The sequence below is a fragment of the Lepidochelys kempii genome, chromosome 16 (assembly GCF_965140285.1).
Source record: "Lepidochelys kempii isolate rLepKem1 chromosome 16, rLepKem1.hap1, whole genome shotgun sequence".
Classification (NCBI taxonomy): Eukaryota; Metazoa; Chordata; order Testudines; family Cheloniidae; genus Lepidochelys; species Lepidochelys kempii.
Window position 1 is genome coordinate 11,290,529 of NC_136395.1, and position 22,043 is coordinate 11,312,571.

Sequence of the window (22,043 nt, forward strand, 5' to 3'; positions counted from 1 at the left end):
CTGACCCTGGGCCCACCCACAAGCAGGAATAGAACCCAGGAGTCTGGAGTCGCAGGTCATTGCTTTAACCACTAGACCACACTGCATCTGCCAGTCAGTGGGTGATGTGAACCAAAACTGCAGTATCCCTAGGTTCCTGCCAAGAAAGTAGTCATCCCCCCGCCCCCAGAGATTAAAGTGTGACTATCTAAAGCTGTAGCTATATAGAGCTAAAATATTACTGCACAGCAGCTGGAGAAACAAAGTGTTTGCCCTGTCCCCCTTCAGCTAGCCAGGAAGTTACCCCTTCAATAGCTACTGAGCTAACACCAGGTTGTATTGCTCCCGGGGTGGGTGAGTGCCAGGCTTCTTTCTATGTGAAGGGACAAAGCAAGATCAACCACAGTTCCCTCCCGCCCACCCCCACTGATGCAAGCTCATAGCAGAACCCAGACTGAAAAGCCTGCAGGGTATACAAGGCAGCCAGCAGCTCCCAGTTGAGTGCCAGGGAGATTTTCAAACCTGGCTGAGTTGAAAGGGCATTTTCTTTTGGAGCAATTTCTAACCTGATGCGTTCCCTGAACAGGCCAGGGGTCTGTTGTTCAGCCTTCCTACATCAAGGATGCAAATTGTTGTAAAGAAACAAAAGCCAAGCGAACGAGACACGGGGAAGCAGGGAAAAGCATGCAGGCCGTGCAACACGTTTTGCCAAATAAGGAGTGTACATCTGTTATCAGTGCACGCTACCTGTGAAACTTCCCAACTCATTTCCATTTAAAAGGAGGACGCTGCACCGAGAGAGATGCCGATAATCTCAGCAAAGCGGCAACTCCCCGTCGCCGGATTCCTGGCTGCGTTGTGACATGCGGTGCCCGGGTGGGGAGCTACCTGGTCTCAGAGGCCTGGCTCCACTCAGACTGCTGGGAGTTGGAAAGGCCCTGGGTGTGCGAACGTAACATAGCCAGGTAGAAGATTATATTGGTGTCCAGGATGTTTCAGAGTTCTCAGCTGGCAGTGACCGGTTCTGCTCTGTCCCTTTTTCAATGTGTAATTATTCTCATTAAGAAGGCAGCGTGATCTATTCAAACTCATTAATCACAATCTGACCCTGCTGTTTTCCCTGCACTCTTAGTTCAGAATTAACCGCCCCCCCTCCCCGCCCGCAGCATCTCCTGCCAGGCACAGAGCCACATCTGGGTTCCTGGATCTCTCTCCTGCTGATGCGTCTTCGATTTTGCTCCACCTCTGGGGTGCAGCTCAGTAAAGCTGCCATGGGGCACAGCCCCGGGAGGGCCAGCAGTGCACCACCATTCGCTTGCAGGAGGGAAATCACCTACTAACACTGCAGCTTTGAGCCCCGTTTGAATGCAAAGCCGTCTTGGGCAGAATCAGATTGAAGAGCGTCTCCACTCTCTAGAGGCATGCCAGGGTGACTTAGGGGGGTGACAGAGTCATTGAAACATACCCCTTTGGATGATCATTCGTGGGAGGCGGCTTTCCAGTCTTCATACCCACTGCTGCAAAACAGACCTTCACACTCAGCTGCCACGTTAAGATCATCGGTTTCTATGCCCCTCCTCTGAGCAACGATTATACTGTAGGCAGCTGTTCCCTCCGTGTCCTCTCAATCCAGGTCTTAAGGAGACCCGAAGGGGAGCTGGCAGGCAGGTGAAAGAATGTGACTGCTCTCACCCCTGTGGCGCTCCACGGCTTTGGTGACCTGGGACAGCACAGGGTTTGATTGACCAGCTGAGGAGCCAGAGAGAACCCCAGGGTCTCTCGAGGGCCAACAACCTCAATATAAAGAATTTCGTTTATAGTTTTTAACACTGAGCCCCATCTCATCTTGCCTGGAGTGGAGGAGGATTCCGGATGAGCTGAACAGAGACTTCAGGGTGGTGGCTTATAAAGCCATGGGATGGGTCAAAGGGCTGCTTCCTATGGTCTTTCTCTCCCGTGCCCAGGGCTGAGCGCTGTATCAGTACGGCAGCAGCCGGCAGAGACAGAGACAATAAAAGAACCAGAGCGAAATGGAGGAGGGTGCATGCCTGCGTCAGGCAGAGCTTTGCTGATCTCCCTTCTGCCTCCAGTCTCCTGGCACTGCTGCGTGAATAGCCTCGGAGCGCAGTTGAGCACAGCACATGGGTGCACGCGGTGTGGCAGGCCTGCAATATCTGCCAGACACCCTCATGACGGACTAGACTCTCTCTCCACCCACAGCCTTGAGCAGGTTGGGCCTGCCAGGTATTACAGGGCCCTGGACTGAGTCTGATGGTTGCCAAGTATCCCCATAAGCTCAGCAGGTCGCTGACCTTCACCTTTGCCTGTAGGCTTCCAGCAAGTGAGTGTAAGCTACGGACAGGGCTACTGTTAGACTTGTCATTGTGAAGGGGAAAGACAGAGCTGTTGGCACACAGGTCCCTGCCACACATCCCACCTCCTGGGCACGCAGGTGAAAGGGTGTGGCTGCTAGCTCTGGCCTGGCCTGGCCGTGGTGGGGTGTAGCAGCCCTCTGGAGAACCAAGACTTGCAGACCTGGTCACCCACTGCCCCCACTGGGACCCAGGCCCAGTGGTACATACTGAACCAGCCCCAAATGGCTGGAGACAGAGGAAGGGTTGTGATAATGCATCAGGATAAGACTGGGATGGAGATGGCTGAGATTAGTCTCTAGGATGTCCCCTCTGCCTACTCTCTTGTAGCGAGGATGCACCTGTTGATTCCCAGTTGGTCACGGGTGCTGTAAGAGTGGCAAGAGAAATCCAAAACCATCTGTCATCCTTTTCCCCCTCCAAGAAAGGGCACTATCAGTGTAATGAACTGGAGTTACGGGATGGGGTGGGTGGGGAGGAAAACCCTTCTATCTCTGCTAGTCCATCCTGAGAGTCTAATTTCCACAGCGCAATGGACGAAAGCACCACCAGCGAGTTACCCCATTGCCCAGCAGCCTGGGTCGTCTCACTCATGAAACCATGCGATGCAGAGATATCTGCAGCTGCCAGCTCTATCCCAGGGCCTGGCTCTTTCACTCTTGGGTTCAGCTGTGGCCCTTTATGACTTCCCCCAGAACTGACACATCACCAGGAAGACCTGAAGAGCGGGGAACGTGAAGTTCCCCTCGCCTTTGCAAGAGTTTGGCTCCATCCTTCTAGCTTTTGTCTGTTTAAATATCTCTTCTTTGATGCATATGGGAGATCTAGAGATAAGCAACCCCCAACGTAGCAGAGCTCTTCCCTGGAGTGGGGCTTTGGCCAGGCTTCCCCACCTTCTCACCTTTTAACCCATCTGGCAATCAACTGGATTGCCTTGCCTGATGGAAACTCAGAGCATCCCCATCCTCACTGGCGTCCCGATGCCAGTCACTCCCCAAAGGTCTACAGCACTTGCACCCATGCATGGGCAAGAGGGTCTAATGACCCTGACCACAGAAGGTGGCTGGTGGAAGGGAGGGCAACAGCCAGTTCTCATGATGGAAGGGGATCAACCTCTTCCCTCTCTCCTAAATAAGGGTCAGACACCAAGGCCAGCTGGAAAGCACTGACGAATCAGGAAACATCTGCATGCTCTTGAAGAGCAACATCTGGGTTGTCTATCAGAGTGGGTGAAAACATGTTTGGCTATTAAGGTTCTTTCTTCTTTCCTGCAACTTTCTTATTTCCAAGCCATCTCTTCCTGTTTTAGAGCGGAGCCCACTGGGCAGGACACAGGGCTAAGCCGGGGCTCGCAGAGCAGCTCCTCCCCTGACACTGCATGGGGCGGTAAGACCTTGCTCTGCCTGAGTTATTAAAGTACTAATTCCAGCCCGCAGGGGCTCCTCGGGCATCTCATTTCATCTCCCCGTGTCCGGAGTCTTACCTTTGCCTCAGCTGTGTGATCACCAGCTGCCCTGTGAGGAGAGAGAACAACCTTTAGCACCGACCCAACTCAGAACAGTCCGAATTGGCAGGGTGGGACTTATTGGCATGGACCTTATTAAAAAGGATGCTTGCCCCTCCCCCATTGTTCTAGGTTAACACTAGAATATTAAATTGCAGGCCATACATCACTAATGGCTTCTAGACCAGGGGGAGACATGTTCTAGACCCCAGGGCACTGTCCCATGCTGCTGGGTTCTAGGCTATGAGCACAGTCTGCTAGGTTCCAAAATATGGTCCTAGGGTACAGGTTACCAGGTTCTAGGATAGGGGGTGCTAGGTTTCAGGCCACCTGTTGCTGGGTTCCAGATTACAGGAACATATAACAGGTTCATGGACCATGGCAGGCCAAGTCATGGAGTATAGGCCACTAATCTCACAAAACGACATCCAGGCAACTCTCTACATAACACCTGGGATGCTGGCTTGCAGGCCATACAAAGCAAGGTTCCACAGATCTCACGCTGAATGCATACAAACCCTGCTGTGTTCACCGGAGTCTCTCCGATCTGGGAGCTCGTGATCCATTGGGTCTCATCCACAGTGGTGCGGGCATGCGGCAGCCTTCCGATGTCCTTCACGGTCATGATGAGGTGCCGTGAAGACTTCAGCAACTTCACCGCCTCGTCGTGGGGGATGCTGAGGAAGCTTCTGCCGTTCACCTCCAGGATCTGATCTCCCACCTGCAGACACAGGGAGAAATGAGTGCCCTGGGTGAGCCTGGCAGACCTCCCAAGCATCTCTTCATGTTAGAGCCAAGCATTCCTCTCGCTGGTGTTACCAGGTATCCACCGCGTATCCTGGTGTCATGCCTTATCTACAGAGCAGTGCCCCTCTCCTGACATTACTGCATCTCTAGCGTTTCCTTTCTTCTTGATACAGCTGCAAAACCGCTTCCTGTGATGGTCACCACCTTGGCCAACTCACTGGGGTGTTGAACTGGAGACCCGCAGAACTAAAGGCGTGAGCTACTACAGCTTAAGCTAAATCACCCAACTCATCTCCTCAGTGGACCAGGCATAGAGAGGGACCCATAACACACGCTCATCACTGGGTTACATTTTCATCCTCCTTAAGTAATGCTGAATCACCAACACTCACGGGGTAAGATATGCTAAAGGGATCAGCGGCCTTTAGCAAGTGAAGGTGTGAGTCTAGCATGGGTATACCTACCTGGGCTAGCTTTAATCTAGCTAGCATGGGTAACGATAGTCGTGTAGAGATGGTGGCACAGGCTAACAACCAGAGTACAAGCTGGCCAGGAAGCCTGGGTATGTACTTGGGTTGGTAGCCCATGCTGCTACAGCTACACTGTTACTGTATGCCTACACATGCTACAATCACACCTTCCCTTGCAGTGTAGACGTACTCTTAGAAGGACCAACTAAGTGGCTGGGTTTTCCAAAAAGTTCAGCACCTGGGGTACACGCCGGGTGCTGAGTGCTTTGAAAACCTGGCCCTTATTTAGGTGTCTAAATAAGGCTACACGGCAATCAGACACCTGCGGCTGGCCCGTGCCAGCTGACTCGGGCTAAGAGGCTGTTTTATTGCAGATATTTAGCCTTGGGCTGCAGCACAAGCTCAGGGACCCTCCCACCTCACAGGGTCCTAGAGCCAAGCCTGAATATTTACACTGCAATTAAACAGCCCTGCAGCCGGAGTCAGCTGGCACAAGCCAGCCATGGGTTTTTAACTCCATGTGTAGCCATGCTCTACACAGGAGTGGAGCTCTTCTGAAACCCTGGTTCCAACTGTGCGTGATGAGCAGTCACTATCCGGTTGCCAACTGGGCACAGAAGTGAGGGATGAATGTCACTTTGGGGCAAATACGGATTGGCTGGTTTTTGTTTTTTTAAATGGAACATAGTTTCGTATTTTTCACCGACTGAGTATTTTCCCCGGCCACCTCTCTGCTGACTGCTTCGGTCTACCCCACTGTCCTGCTGTGACCTCCCAATAATCCCTCCCTCCTTGAGTTCAACCTCTGCGTTTAAATTAGCTCCAAGCTTGCCCTCAAATTCTCTCGCAGTTCCTCCTCTCTGGCAAGAAGCTGAGCTAGCAGGGTTTCTCCTCTGCCTGGTGTCTCCGTATCACAATGCTGTCCTTAGCCGGACGCAGAAATCAGTCGGATGGTCCCTGGTTAGCTGTATTTGTCACCCAATAGACATGTAGGCAATTAAAGGCTTTGGCACTCCAGTGGGGCAGGACTGCATTGATTCCTCTGGTAGCCAATCTGTGTCTCTGCTGACGGCTTCTATAGCTGGGACCTGCCATGAGCTAACACACTCTGCAACCTCTTCTCTTTGTGCTCCCTGGGAGAATCACCTGTTTTATTACCATCCTGGCCCTGCGAGTCTAAGCCTCATCTCATTCAAGCCAGCAGGATCTGGCCCTAGGTTCACTGGCTGGATTAACACTGTCCCCTTATTCTGTAATCACTCCTAAACCCCCAGCTGATTTCCGAGCCCCCACATGGCGCTTACAAACCAAGCCAATTAAACAAATCAGCCAGGAGCTGGGAAAACACTCCACTCCCCTGATCAGTGCTCTGTTCACCCTTCCAAGTCCGGATGAAATCTGGGCTTGGTTCCGTTTTGAGCTGCAAACCCTGCTCCGCGGCTCTGGGTAATTCACTCCCGGGGGCGCACATTCTACATGATACATTGCATGTTTTTTAACAACTCTCCTCTGTTAATCCATTTGCACCCTTTGCCCACTCAGAGCAAGAAGTGTAGCTGCCTCCCATGGGTTTTTCATTAGTTTTCCTCTTGCAATTGTGTGTCTGCAGTGGTAGCGAACTTGTCTGCAAAGGAGTCACAGCCTGGACTGTGCCTCCTGTATCCATGCTCATTATTTTGGCTTCAGCTGTAGCTGACTGAATCGGAGTAGCAATGGTTATTGCTTTTTCTAGTGTAAGCTGTGGTTCTGAAGTAAGCGTTCTCTTACACGAAGCATGGTTGTTTTCTCAATGAGCTGGTCTCCAATCATCTCATCTGCCATATTCCCAAAGTCACAAATTACAATCAGACTCCTCAGGGAAGCAATATACTGCTTTATAGTTTCCCCTGGTTTCTGCTCACGCTGGTGAAATCTGTAGCAATTAGCTACTACATTCACTTCTGGCACTGAAACATTCTTTAATGCAGTGAGTGCAGGCTCATATTTATCATCTGCAAGGGGAAAAGTGTAAAATATATGCTGCCCTTCTGCTCCAAGGCAGTGGATTAGCAGAGCACGCTTTCTTACTTCAGAAATCTCTGTAGCACTGACTGCAAGCAGATAAATCTCAAACATATGGATCCAGGTAGTAAAAGCAATTGGAGGCTCACCTGGGCTTTGCAGAAAGGGTGCAGGTGCGTTCAGAGGCAGAAGATCCATCCTCGTTGCCAAAATATTGTATCAACCAGGCAAGATACTAACAAGCTTCAACAGCTTGTTCAAGAGGTTTCCACTTTATTTTTAAATAAAATAGAGCAAAACTCTATTCGCTCTATGCTGTTGCACCCTCGGTAGCTCTCTCCCAGCCTCTCAACTCCTCCTCCCTCCCTCTTGTCCTTTCAGACTCCCAACAGCCAGTGCACCCAATTCTAATAATTACAAGCAACATCTAAACACCACAGTTGGCCTCTTGGAGCTTCATCACACCGTCTCAGGGGAAACCAATGTATAATCTCTTTGGATCAGGCTTCCATGCTGCTGGAGACTGTCACCTTGCAGCCAGATGGTGGCTGCCTGGAGTGTCACATGGATGCATCATTTTCAGCACACCTGAGAGTTTTCTCTGCAGCAAGGAGTCCATCTCTTGGCATGACAGGGCACAGCCCTTAGCAAACAAGGGTGCAGCCGACACCTTGCTCTCACTCCCTGTCTTGAAAATCTAATGGGGAGTCACCTGCAGAGAGAACAATTGGCCACTTCAAACGTTTCACTAGCCTAAATATCCTGGCAACATCAGAGACAGAACTCAGATCCTGAACCTCCTGCAAAAGCACAGAGACTACCAGCTGAGCTAAGGGAGAATCCCCATCAGCTGTTAGCAGTATAACATATATGACACACAGTGCTGAGCAGTGCTGATTCTATGCAGTAAAGGGCGCTGGGGACACATTGGTCAGTTCAGCACGGTCACTGTGAACTTAGTTCTTCCTGGTGGAGTTTTGCTCTATGTTTGTGGCTTTATGTTAGCACTAGGCACCCATACAGTTAGCCAAAATGGGCCAAGCTGTGAACCTTGAAGGAGCTTGTATCCAGGGTTCCAGTCCAGACCAATCTCCCCACTCCATTTATTAATGTGCAGTGCTCCGAAATCCCCCTGAGTTAAAAATAACGCCAAACTATGCAAAGACAGAGGTCTTCTCCACCCGCTGTGAGTCCTCCTGAGCGGAATGCTGACAGCGGACACCTTTTCAATCTCTGTCCCTGCTCACTTGCATGCAGTCGACTGGCCATAAAGCACCCGGCAACAGTATGAGAGAATCATAGAATCATAGAATATCAGGGTTGGAAGGGACCCCAGAAGGTCATCTAGTCCAACCCCCTGCTCAAAGCAGGACCAATTCCCAGTTAAATCATCCCAGCCAGGGCTTTGTCAAGCCTGACCTTAAAAACCTCTAAGGAAGGAGATTCTACCACCTCCCTAGGTACATCCCTCATTGCAGTCTCTGGGGTTAATTCCACAGTGTCTCACTCCTGCTTCCAAATCCAGGCCAGCTTTGGGGTTGAGGACAGGGACAAGACGTCATCTTTCTTCTGCCTCTTTATCCCCCCGTCCTTTAATTAAAATAATCTGTCATTTCACTTCATGGCCCATAGTTCCACTGTAAAGGAGGCTTCCTCAGGCTGCTCCACACTGCTTGATATGCACCATTGTTTTGGGCCTTTTTTTTTTTTTTAACTTGGCTTCCAGTGTATCCAAGTCAGCTTTCTCCCTCCACACTGTGTCACAATCCTCTAAGTTTCTGATAAGTGGCGGCTTTGAAACAGCTCCTTCATATCTGCTTAACCACAGCCTTCTCTTTAGACCTTTGTTCTGACAAAGCTGTTGCCTTTATGCTTTGATTTCAGTGGAACAAACCGTTCCCTTCAGTAACTCCCTGTCTGGAGGGGACCTAGAATTTCTGAAGCTAAAGATAATAAAATGAAAAATCAATTCCAGTGTGGCTCATTCTGCCCATCATGGTGGGGCTCAGAGCTGGCCAGCTGGGTCTTGGGGGTCCTCCGGGCGCCGTGGGGCCAGCCGGGGTTCGGAGCTGCTCCAGGTGCCGGCTGTCTGGCTGGGGTTCGGGATTGCTCCAGGTGCCAGCCGGGGTTTGGAGCTGTGCCTGCAGTCCAGCTTGCGAGAGGGGGGCAGCAGAAGGGGCAGAGCCATGGGTGGAAGAGACAGGGCGGGGGCTAGCCTCCCCGAACAGGAGGTGCATACACTGCCCATGAGTTTTATTGCTGTTAATTCCACTGATTTCAATGCGACTGGGAGCAGAATCTGGCCCGGTGTGTCAAGGACAAAGCATCAGGAGACCCAGGTTCTTTTCTTGACACTGACTCACTTGCAAAAGTCATTTAACATCTGTGCCAGTGGGTGTGGGGATAATGATCAGTCTTGTAGGGATCAGCTGGCTTACGCCGCCCCCATTATCACAGTATCTGAGTCTCACCCAAACCTTGAGTATGACAGCACCAGCACCCTCAATTTATAGATGGGGAGCTGAGACACAGAGACTAAGTGACTTGCCCAAGAATTAAACTCGGGTTTGCCAAGCCTGCGACTAGCATCCTAACCACCGGCCCGGCCTCTCTTCAGAACAATGTTCATGCAACCTTGGCGAAGTCCACCGAGAAAAATGCTACCCATCATTACTGCATTTATTACTGTGTGTGTCAGGGCAGGAGCGGGAGCTGCCAATTACCATACGCCACGTGGCACCAGAAAGTATTGCGGCCTCGGCCTCGAAAGGTCTCTCGTTGGGCAACACTGGAGCAAGGCCCAGGCCAGTCTCTACTCTCCAAACGTTAAGATTTCAGCCTGAGTTCCCCAGCCTGCCGGGAAGGGTTTTAAGGGGCTGTTTGTGCTCTAAGGGGGTTAGGTAATCTGGTCACAGTGCATGCTGGCAACAGAGACACTTGCTCTTGTCTGCCTTTGTCATCCTGGTGCCACAATCTCCTGCCGAGCCCCTTAAGATGCAAACGGCTCCTTGAATTGCACTGCCTAATGCTAGCCAGCCTGCGCTTTCCCTCCTGGTGCTGGCTATTTAGACATTCCACAGACCTGATCTGAATGGCCCGGAAGAGACCCCTCTGTTTGCTGGGCGCTAGGGCCTGGCTCACGAGCTCAGTCCTCTTTCCTTCCCAACGCTGCTCCCAGGCGAGGCGCGCACGTTCCACACAGAGCAACATGTTAGAGGGCCAGCTCGCACCTCTCCCTGTCCCAAATACGCGATGTGTAATGGACTATACCTTTAAGAGATTTGGTAATGGATCATACTAGGAAGTGCAAAGGGCTGGATCTGGGTGTGGTAGATGCAGAAGGAGTAAAACGGAAATAAAGGGCTGTTGGACCCTTCTGGCTTGTGTCTCTGTTACACTGAAGCTTCACCCTGGTTGTGTTGCACAGCATTGTCTGATCCATATTGAGGTGCTGTTCCATCCCAGAGATGGCTAGATGTCCGTGGTAGGTGAACCGATCCCTGTGTATAATTTACAAAGTACTCTGGGTTCCTCTGGCGTGAAATCCTCATCCCACAAAGGAGAGTTCTAACTAATGACTTGCTCTCTGCCTGATAAACCAGGACTCATTTGATCCCTTGAGATCTCCAAGAGTGACATGGAAATCATACCGATATTAGTAAATGCACATAACTATGGATTAAACACAAAAGCCTCAGGAAATGAAACCTGCATCATGTGAGGGGGGGAACCCAGGAGAGGCAAGATCTGTGGATGACAAAATTATTCAGACTCAAAGACAACAAGAAGGACCTAACAAATTTGGGGGACTGACTGGGCAAGACAGTGTAGGTAAAATCATTTGTAGAGTAGGGTCACACGCATCGGAAGGAACGACACATGCACTTTGATGGGTGCTAAATTAATAATAACTAGTCAGGAAAAAGATCTCGGCAGCATGGTGGACAGTTCGACGAACATCTGCTCAATATGCAGTGGTGGTTTAAAAAAAAAAGGGGGGGGAACAAGATTTCGTGTAAAGCCAGAAATAGAGAATAGCCCCTAAACTGTTCTACAGCTCAACTGTATGCCCTCACCCTGAGCTCACCCTTCAACTCTCCTCTCAGAAAGGATACCAGCAGAAATTGAAAACGTCCCAGGGGAGGGCAAAAAAGATGACTAGCATCATAGAAAGGCTTCCAGGCAAGGACAGAGTAAAAAGATTAGGACTGTCACATTTAGAGCGCAGACATATGAGAGGGGACGTGGCAGAGGTATCCAAAATACTGAATGAGATCGAGAAGATAAGGCAGGTGCTCTCACTTACCCTTTTTCATAAGAAGAGAACAAGAGACATTCGATTAAATGGAAAGGCAGTACATTCTAAACTGATCAAAGGAAATCAGTTGGGATCCTGCACACGATCTGTGGAACTCCGTGCTACAAGTTAGCACTGAGGCTAAAAAACTCAGTCAGCTTTAAGACAGGATTAGGCATTTATAAGAGCTAAAGGCACAGTACTATAACTGAGCCAGCCTGGGTTCTAGTCTCAGCTCTGCGCTTGGCCTACTGGGTGACCTTGAACAAGTCACCTCACCACCGTGCCTCAGTTTCCTCCTCTGTAAAAGGGGATGAAGATACTGACCTCCTTAGTAAAGTGCACTGAGATCTGTAGATATAAATTATTTTACATCCATATAAAATAAGTCCCAGAGTTTTTCATGAGTAGACCGCCAAGTGCTTTACAAAGGTCAGAATCATTAGCCCTACTTTACAGACGGGAAACTGAGGCACAGGGAAGTGAAGTCATTTCCCAAGGTCACCCAGCAGGCCAGTGTCAGAGCCAGGAATAGAACCCATATCTCACAATTCCCAGGCCAGGGCTCTAACCAGTAGACCACAGTGCCTCTCCTTCTATAGTTAAAACTAGAATAAAAAAGAATCTGTAAGGGCTACAAGCCCTCATGCTTCAGGTCCTGAACAAACCAGTAGCTGGTGGGGGTAAGGCAGAAACTTTCTTTGCGAGCAGGTTATTCCATAAGTGTCCAATGTCTGCTACAGATATAGAGCCCCAGTCTCTTCCTACGTGCAACTCCCCTGGAGTCAAACCGGGGTAAAGCCAGCATGAGTTGAGAATCAGGCCCAACGTTTTCTGAATTCTGTATAACTGCAGGTGTGTTAGAAACAGGTCCTGCATCTGCCATCTCTGCAGAACCACCCCATCATGTGCTATTGCAGCTGAGGGCATCTGACTATTGTCTCTCTCCAGCAAACAGGTCCGATGCAGTAACCCACGCCTCATTCATGCAGCCCACATGAAAATGGCACTTTCCAGCAAGTTAAGAGTCAGACTGTAACAGCACCCACAACAGGGGCTCAGTCAGCAAAGACAGATGCAGCTGCTCCTCTTGGCTGGATCATTCCCCCATTCTGAATACCACCTCCTCCCTTGCATGGCCTAGCAGAAGGGTAGGCAACCTACGGCTCGCGTGCCGAAGGTGGCATGTGAGCTGATTTTCAGCGGCACTCACGCTGCACGGGTCCTGGCCAACGGTCCGGGGGGCTCTGCATTTTAATTTAATTTTAAATGAAGCTTCTTAACATTTTAAAAACCTTATTTACTTTACATACAACAATAGTTTAATTATATATTCTAGATTTATAGAAAGAGACCGTCTAAAAAGGTTAAAATGTATTACTGGCACGCAAAACCTTAAACTGGAGAGAGTAAATGAAGACTCGGCACTCCACTTCTGAGAGGCTGCCGACCGCTGGCCTAGCATCTTGCATCAAAGAAACTCAAAGTGCTGTGACAAGAATCATCATCATCCCCAGGCAGCAAGAATTTCCCGTCATTGATCTCATGGTTACAGAGAGGGTTGCTAGGGTTAGATTATTGATTAATGAAATGTCAGATAAACTAAGCTCAAACGGCTTTATTGACCAGAGAAAGGGTTAATATTTTACCCAGTCCTGTGAAGCAGTTTTCAATCTGTGACTGCTCCAAAGGGTGAGCTTCATTTGAGTTATTTGTATAGGGTGCTTGTTTACGACAAGCAGGAGATTAATATACCTCACTCCCTTTTTCGCCCCTGTGTTCCATACAATACCATTCCCGATGTCAGTAGACCATAAAGTACAAATAGTGTTAGACCCACAATGTGAACTACGGTTTTGTATTCCAGTGCCTAGCAACATTCATATATAATACTCCGGAGAGGATCCCACATGCACGTACAAAAAAACCCAGCCTTGAACAATTTAACTCCTCAGTAAATTTCCACAATAAAGCTTAACATAAATGCAAAAGCATGCAAGGGAGTTTGGTTTCTAGCTCAGCATAAGCATCCTGGTTCATTTTATAACACTGGCTAACAGGATGGTGGTAAAACACCTGTAGCAGCTGATGTCCTGCATGGTTGCAGCCCCACCACCCGTGGAGCTGCTAGGAAGAAAGGGCTGGGGTAGACAAGGCCGGAGACTCACTACAAACCATACCAGGAGTCTGAACTTGGGTCTCCTACCTCCCAGTCCCCTTTGTCACTGAGTAGAGCCCACTAGGACATCAGTGTTGGCAGTACAAGGGGACGAAGAAAGGCAATAGTTGTAACATAGCCTCTGAAAGGCAGGGATACAAAACAAGAGCTGGTGACTGGTGGCCTGGAATCACAGCTCGCCACATTTCTATATGGCTTCCTGCTGCCTCTCCTGGGAACAGCAGCAAAGGGTTTGGTGCAAGAGGCTCATAACAATCATTCGCCCTGCTCAGACTTGCTCTGTTCCCTCCTTGGCTTTCCCCAGTGGAAGGTGCTCCAGGATCCGGCGCTGAGTTTCTACGCTGGCTCTGGAAGCAGATCAAGCTGAATGTGTCTAAGTTGGTGGGATACAGAACCCAGGCCAGCTGGAGAAAGAGCTGCAGATGGGGTCAAGCAGACAGCAAACCTGGCAGCCCCGCTGCTTTGTTAGAGTGAGTTTAACTCACAAATATCATGAGTTCTGATGTTCTCAGAGAGCAGAATTCACAAATCCCCTTCACACTCCTCTGGCTTTACACCAGTGTTCAGAAAATTCCTAACCGCCATAGAAACAACTAGGGTAAATTATGCAACAGCCTAACCAGCTAAGACAACAGCATGTCGGGGTGAAGAAGCCTTGAATTAAATGTGCAGTGAGCATCATCTCCTGAGCCTCTTTAATGCACTGAGCAATCCATACTGGAATGGAGTTTTGCTGCTAAAATAAGGAGTGTCTATGGCACTGCAGTACTAAAACGATGAACATTCAAGTTCTATCAAGGAGTTTTATCGCAATTATGAATCTTTAATAGTTTTTCATATCAAGTATTAAATTTTCATATTTTTTTGTACAAGACAGATATGCAGTTTTAATGAGCCATCTGATAACTATTTCATAGAGGTCCAAAATACCAGCAAGCCCTTTCCATAATAAGGAGTCTAGGGAGGGGATCAGACAAAGGAAATGAAGGAGAACTAGCACCATGATTAGATCTCCAGGGCAGATGCCTGTGGTGGGATGCAGCACAAAGAGTTTGTGCTGTTGTAACAGCGCCTTAGGGTGACAGGAGAACACAGTCTTAGCCAGCAGTTTCTGGTGCTGTTTTGTGTGGGGTCCAGCAGAAGGGACACTAACTTGGACTCAGAAGACCTAGGATCTTGTTGTCTCTGCCACTGACCTGCTGTGTAACCTCTATCAGCAACCTGTTTCACCTCCTGCTTGCCCTTTGGCTATTTAGCTTATAAAATATTCATGGCAGAAACGGTTTCTTACTATGTGTTTTGTATAGTGCCTACCATCATGAGGCCCTGATCTCCATTAGGGCCTGCAAGTGCTATTGGAATAATAATAAGAGAGGAGAAACTACAGGCAAAATACACCTATCAGTTACAGATCCTGTAAAATAGTTATTGATGAAAAGCAAATGATGGAATACTTGGGAAAACTGAGCATACACAAAATCAATCAGTGTGTATGATACACATTTTTTGCCAGGGATTTTACTAATTAACACCAATAACCATTTTTCATAAACCAAGGACAACTAATGACCGGTGAAGGGAAAATGTAGTACCAGGTTTGGTTTTGTTTTTTAAAGTTGATCCTGGCAATTACTGTGCTGTAACTCTAGCTCCTACAAGGGGAATAGAGGCAGAAATAAGAGGAGAAGTATTCAGAGAGAAAAATCACCGCAGTGGACATTGTGGGACAGATTTTCAAAGGGCTCATCACATTGGGTGTCAACACCGGGAACTACTGGGAGCTGAGCACTTTTGAAAATCTGCCCCAAAATATTGGTGCTGAGCACCACCCATAGAGGGCAATGGAACCAGCAGCAAGAAGTGGGATGAGTTCATAAAGAGCAAATCTTGCTGGACAATCTTGGTGGCTTGTTTGGAGAGAATTGCAAGATGACTAGATGAAGGGAGGTGCAGTGGCTGGAATACAGATGGATTTCGGTAAAGAATTTGACACTGCACCTTGAAAAATTAATTCAAACTGGCTTGGGGAGGAAGGCAGCCACATGGACTGAACGCGAGCGAAAAGCCTGGAAACGGAAAGGTAATGCTAACTAGCATTTAATTGATCTGGGAGCAAGGTGGCTAATGGGATGCTACAGGAGTCAGTGTTAGGACTGGCCTCATTTAACATCATTAATATACCAGAAGATGAAGGTGAAATGACATTAATATTAAACTAGAAGGAGTTGCAAACCGCAGCCAGGATAGGACTAATACAAAGATCTAGAGAGATTCAAAATATGGTCAGAAAAGAAAAAAAAAAAAGAATCAACTTGGACGAATGTGATCTAATATATAAGGGCATATAACCGGAGACACCAGATGCAATCAGTGGGAGGCAGTAATATTGAACAGACCTAGAGTGATGGTGGATAGCAAATGAGACCAATGCACTTGTCGTCGGGCACATGCAAAGGCATCTAATTGCAGAGCAGGGAAGTCAGAGCCCCTCTCTATGGAGCTGGTCCAGTGCCCATTAAAACTAGCGAGAGTCTTTCCATTCACTGCACTGAGCTCTGATGAGACTCTGTATGCAGCGGCTGACCAATCACACCTGGAACATGTTCTGAGGCTAGTACTTCTGAATTGCAGTAGGATTTTAATTAGCTGGCAGTGGGCTTTCACCGAATGTTTTGCATTGTCCGTGTAAGGATCAGGAAGCCTTTAACAAATCTTGCCCCTGTGAGTAAGTAGTATTTCCATTGGGCTTTGGGGGTACTTGAAGCACAGAGAGGCTAAGGATGATGCTTTCAAGACTAAGAAAGTACAATGCCCACTGGCTCCTTGGCAGCTCAGACAATGTTCAGCTCCGTGGGAGCCGAAATTTACACATTTAAACCCCTATTTATGCTCTCCTCATTTGTTTATTGTCTCCATTGGCTGCTTTTCACCAAATACTGTTTGTTTGTAAGTGACTTATCCCAGGTCACACTGGGAACCTGTGGAAAAGCTGGGAATGAAACCCACATCTCCTGAATCCCAGCCTAGTACCTTAACCATAAGGCCATCCTTTAGATGGCTGATATTTGTTGGCTCCTTGGGTGAACACTTAATAGGACTGGAGTTAATGATTCACTTATAAAATTATCATTCACCATATTAAATATAGCTGAGGGCAGATAATGTAGTTTAATATGCATAGAGATAGCCGGTAATTTAGGACCTTATCCAACGCCAATTGACGTCAGCTGGAGTCTTTCCATCAACTCCAACAGATGTTGGATCATGCCCCTAGGGAACAGAAGTCTTTCTATTTGCCTGGTATAACCCGTTACTTGGAAGGACTTGTTTAACTTCAGTTTCTTTCCACATTTTAGAATCAGGTCTCTCTGTGCCTCTGCCTATCTTAGCTTAGGGAGTATGCATATACATTCTACAGTATCATTTTACGTGGATAATAACAAGACACAGAGACCCCTTTCTGTTCCTCCCGCCACCAAAGATTTCCAAATTTACAGCTTGCAGTGTACGGAAATCAGGGAGAAGGAACTATATAGAAGGATGCAGACCCTGGTGTTTAGCAAAGCGTCCGGCTTCTGGCATGCACAAATCAGCTACAGGGAAACAGCACAGCGAGGAGCAAGGCATAAAGAATCAATAAGCAGAGATATAATGTGAAGACAATGCTCGCGGCATGAAGCCTTGCATAGAAAACACCGCCACCTCTTAAATCCTCACTGGCTAACGTGGAAGAAAATAACACAGGATTAGACAGTGCATTTTTATAGAAGTGTCTTCAATTATTTCCTTCCCTCCACCGCCTGGGAGATGAAATGATAGGTGGAGAGAGAATGCTGTGTATTATAAATGGAAATAATCGGAGAGGGTGATAATAGAAGGCTGTATTCTTATATGGCTGCTATTATTTTTTCCTATACGTATTTCCCTTAGCCCAGATGTTCCATTAGCTGCTCTGGCCTCCTGGCTGAGCTAGGGAAAGTAGCAATTTTCTCTGGGTGGTGATGGGGGCCGGCTGGGGGAGCTTGGTGGAACATGGAGGCATCGATTATGAAAATAATCTCAGGGAATGGGCACCAGTTCCCCTCCCTCTCCTGCCATTAATCTTGCAGTGCTTACAAGGGGGAGCCTGACAAGTCGGTGCTGGGGACACACAGGTTTGATCTCACCTCAGCCCAGTGACTTGCGTTCTGTCCGAAGGCAGCCCTGGGTGGCACGTCTGTTTTCTCTTTACTTTAGGGGGAGAAATGCAGCTGCTGGGCAATGGTAAATATGAGTGGGATAACAGTGCTGCCCTTCCATTTCATCCGCTACGTAGCACTGTTCCCACTGCCCCTCGTGTACATGAACTAGGGGAAGTGTCAATGTCTCCCCAGGGCCAGGGGTGAGCCTTTAACTCAAAGAACAGCTGTTTAAAAAGTTCTGGCATGTGGGCAGAGTGGTTCCAAAGGGAGAGGCCCACAATCCCAGAGGCCATGTGACAAGGGTGGTATAAACACTGAATAGAATGACGATGGTCCAGCATGGGAGGTTTGTAGGGCCAGCTGGGAGTAGAAAGACTGAAGGAAGATTAGCTCTCAGTCTTTGTAAGGGATCTACCTGGCCCCCAACACTGCAGTATTGGAGTACCTCAATCTTTAATGGGTTTATCTGCACAATAACCTGTGAGGCAGGGCAGTGCTATCATCCCCATTGTACAGATGGGAAACTGAGGCAACAACAAGTTGAATGATTTGCCCAAAGTCACACAGGAAGCCTGTGGCAGAGCAGGAATGGAACTGGATCACCCCAATCCTGGATGAGCCCCCTAACCCTTGGCCCATCCTTCCTGTCCAGCCTCCACTCTCAGGCAATTTAGCACACGCTGCAGTAGTGACAGAAGGGCAGTGCCATGAGGATGTGGGATTAGCGCTCCACTGCAGAAAGTTTAGCAGTCAGGTAGTGGGAGTCATTTGCCAGCCCATCACAGGGGCAGTGGGATCAAGGTGGATTACACCTTGATCTCTGATAATCCAGGCCTTTGTCTATGTCTTGAGGGAACACAAACAGCAGATTACAAGGAGTTTGTTACCCATCAGCCCTACACTGAAGCAACAGATACAGTCTTATCAATAAATTTCCAAGGGAACCCCCCACAACACCTTACCCTCAGTTGCTGCTGAATCGCTCTGAACCAGAGATGAGGAGCACGAAGTTGCGACCCTGAGGAGATGGGCCATTTACAGAAAAGCCAAACACAACTGGGTTATTTTGAGCAGCACAGCCAGAAATTACAACCCGTAAACCTGCTTCTGAAACACGCTCCCAATCAGAGGAGCTAAGGACTATTCCAGAGTCCAGTGGGTCTCTTTACAACTTTACTGTCTGATATTACATCATTTTCTACCGCATCTGCCCCCAAAGCCTGAGCCATCAGCTGAGCTCCTGCATTTCCCCTGCCGAGACCTCTCTCCTGGCTAATGACTGGGCTCAGGGAGTCCTTCGAACCAAGCAGAAAAAAGACCTTGCCTAATGCTACCTCAACAGTGACCGTGCACCAACCCCTGGGCATGAGGGCAACGCAGCTGCAGAGAGAATGCCATGGGAGATGCTGTAGCAGATCCTTGGAGATTCCTCGTATCGCTGAGAAAACCCTGAAGCAGGTGTTGGTCCTAACAGTAGGAATTGAATACGGAGATGCGGAAGTGGCCAGAAGCAGATGTAAGCCGCATCAATTTCGGCTGCCCGCAGACGCGCTCCGGCTCAGCCCTGCATTTGCCACCTACGGTGCCGATCGTTAATGGAGATTACTCTTGCAAATGTCACTGAAGCAGAAGGAACCCAACACAGACATAGTGTCCTGCCAGCTGCTGCTACCGCGAACCCAGGCCCCCGAAACCCAGCATCACTGCAGCTACTGCAGACTCCCAAGGAAGTACCGAGAGGAAGAAGTTCAAAACTGCAGCTCCAAGCGGCTAGCAGTGGCAGGTTTCTTTGATCAGGCTGGAATGAGAAAGATGCACTGGGTGGGGGCATCAAAGCCAGTCACTTTAATAGGAAAAAGTCTCCTCTCTTGCAGCATGGGGAGGCGGGACAGTGAGACTTGCTTTTCCCTCCAGACGCCCAGCTTTGATTGCCGCCTAGGATTTCGACGCTGGGCTCGCTCCCAGCCCAGCTCCGGGTGGCGAGACTTCCATTCGGATTGGAAGCAAGGTCACACGGGTCGCCACGTGGCGTGCACTAGTGCCGAACGGCAGATGCCGCCTGCTCCGGAGGGCTGCGTCCGTTGTGTACAGCGCGCCTAATGGGATGCTACAGGGGTCAGTGTTAGGATTGCGGAGGTGGACTCCGAGAGGCCCAGGGCAGCGGCTGGGTTACCAAGTTGGCAGCACGAGTTCCGAGACCCACATCGGTTTGAACTCCTGCTCTGTAAATGCATTCTCAGCGCCCAGATGAGCCCCAAACCTACCTCCCCCCCCCCACACTTACGCGCTCGTATCTCACCTTCAGGCCTGTGCTCTCCGCTTCCGAGCCCTTATCCACGCCGGTGATGTAAATGCCCAGCGCGTATTCTGCTCCTCCTCGGATCATGAGGCCCAAGGACTTCCCTTCGTTCAGCACCAGGTTCACCTGCGGAGAGGGAGAGCTGGTATTTACGGAGCCCTGGAGACGTGCCAGATACTTTACGGGTGCAGGGAAGAGGCACTGCCCCTACCCCAAGTCTGGGACAACATGGCGTCCAACCGCTGGCCATCGAGGCTGGTCCTGGCTCGAGGGAGATGGTGTTTAGAAGACAGCGTGTACCTAGAATCGGAGAATCTGGCTGATTATGAACTGAAAATGTGCTCCTTGTACAGGGTCTGAATCAGCCCCTTTGCTATGAGGAGGAGAGAGGGGGCAACGCCTCCCCAGCCCCTCCAGCCATCTCCCCTGCAGCCCCCGAATGGTTCTGGTGTGATGCGGGCGCAGTCTGAGCCGCGGCAGTCCCTTCCCTGCTACGGCAGCGCTGCAGCGCCCCACCTGGCTGCCTGCTGCATTGCAAGGGAGGGGCGGGAGTCATTCCAGTGCAGGGGTGGCCAGCCTGGGGCTCCGGAGCCCCACGTGGCTCTTCAGACGTTAATATGCGGCTCCTTTTCTAGGCACTGACTCCGGGGCGGGAGCTACAGGCGCCAGCTTCCCAATGTGCCCAGGGGGTGCTCACTGCTCAACCCCTGGCTCTGCCACAGGCCCTGCCCCCACTGCACCCCTTCCTGCCCCCTCCCCTGAGCCGGCCGTGCCCTCGCTCCTTCCCTCCCTCCCAGAGCCTCCTGCATGCCACGAAACAGCTGATTGGTGGGACTGCTGGGGGGTGGTAGGCGCTGGGAGCGGCGGGGGGTGGGGGTTGGGGGGGGCTGCTGACGTATTACTGTGGCTCTTTGGCAAGGTACATTGGTAAATTCTGGCTCCTTCTCAGGCTCAGGTTGGCCACCCCTGTTCTAGTTGCTCCTTTTGCCGACTTTCCTGCCACGCTAGCGGAGACCCGGGGAGAGCAGGATGGCGAGGGACTGGCTCCAGGGCGAGGGAAATAGCTGAAGGATTGGTTGTGGGCCCTTGCCATGTTTGTGTGGGTCATTATGACAAACAAAAATAGCAAAAAGAAGAAAGGTCTCTCCAATCTGGAGCATGTGGTATAAAGTAGAGCCTGCCACATTGCAGCACTAACATGTGTCAGACCTGACCGCTCTGGATCTGAAAAGTCATTATGGAGTCCAGAGCAGGAAGTGGGAGGGGGAAGATAGAGGGCAGGGGCCAGGCTGTTTGGGGAGGCACAGCCTTCCCTACCCAGCCCTCCATATAGTTTTGCAACCCTGATGTGGCCCTTGGGCCAAAAAGTTTGCCCACCCCTGTGCTACTGGGAGCGGGGCTACAATTTATCTTCCATGCACAGCCAGGCTGGGGCCCTGGGAGTCAGAGGGTCAGCCACGTGTCAGTTGGCTCAAAATTGAGGCTAGACAGTAAAGGCCAAGATTGGGCAGACCACAGCCTTTGGATTGAAAAGGCAGCTTCATTTGGTCAAAGGATAATCTGGCAACAAGCCCACATGCCCCACAGCCTTTAAAATGCTGTTCATTCTGGAAAAAAAAAAAAAAACCACAGGGGAAATATGAACCATCAGGGAGCTAAGAACAAATAGAAGTTTGAAGAGGACATTCATCTTTACTATACTAACTCAATCCGAAGCGATAGGGGGAGGGCGCGCTGTCTGTGTAAATCCAAAACCAGCTGTGTAATAAAAGGATTGAGATGCATTTTGCCTATTTCTTTTATGTCCCTAGGAAAGAGGACTCCCAAATACCTGACTTGCACCTGCTGCCAGCAAAAAGTGTTACCCAAGAGGTGGCAACATGCACCCATCTAGAGACACTGAGCACCTCTGACATGTGCCAAGCCATTGATACCCTGCGATTTCCCCAACCAATTCAATAGTTTGTAGAATCTGTGGGGGATGGCCTGCAGGGGTTTGTTGATGAATAAAGGT

At 49.7% G+C, this 22,043-nt stretch overlaps 1 protein-coding gene across 6 annotated transcripts in view; it reads right to left on the reverse strand.

Moving 5' to 3' along the window:
- The window catches only part of WHRN (whirlin), a 113,394-nt gene that overhangs the window by 38,468 nt on the left and 52,883 nt on the right, over positions 1 to 22,043 (reverse strand). For 4 of the 6 annotated variants that reach the window (XM_078849034.1, XM_078849033.1, XM_078849032.1 and 1 more), the window contains one exon: positions 20,030 to 20,155. The exons of 1 other annotated variant lie outside the window; for it this stretch is intronic. In XM_078849034.1, the coding sequence (XP_078705160.1) occupies positions 20,030 to 20,155 (126 nt within the window). Of the gene's footprint in view, positions 1 to 3,834; positions 3,861 to 4,356; positions 4,577 to 20,029; positions 20,156 to 22,043 lie in introns of all 6 variants that reach the window. One more of the 6 variants, XM_078849035.1, reaches the window with a different exon arrangement.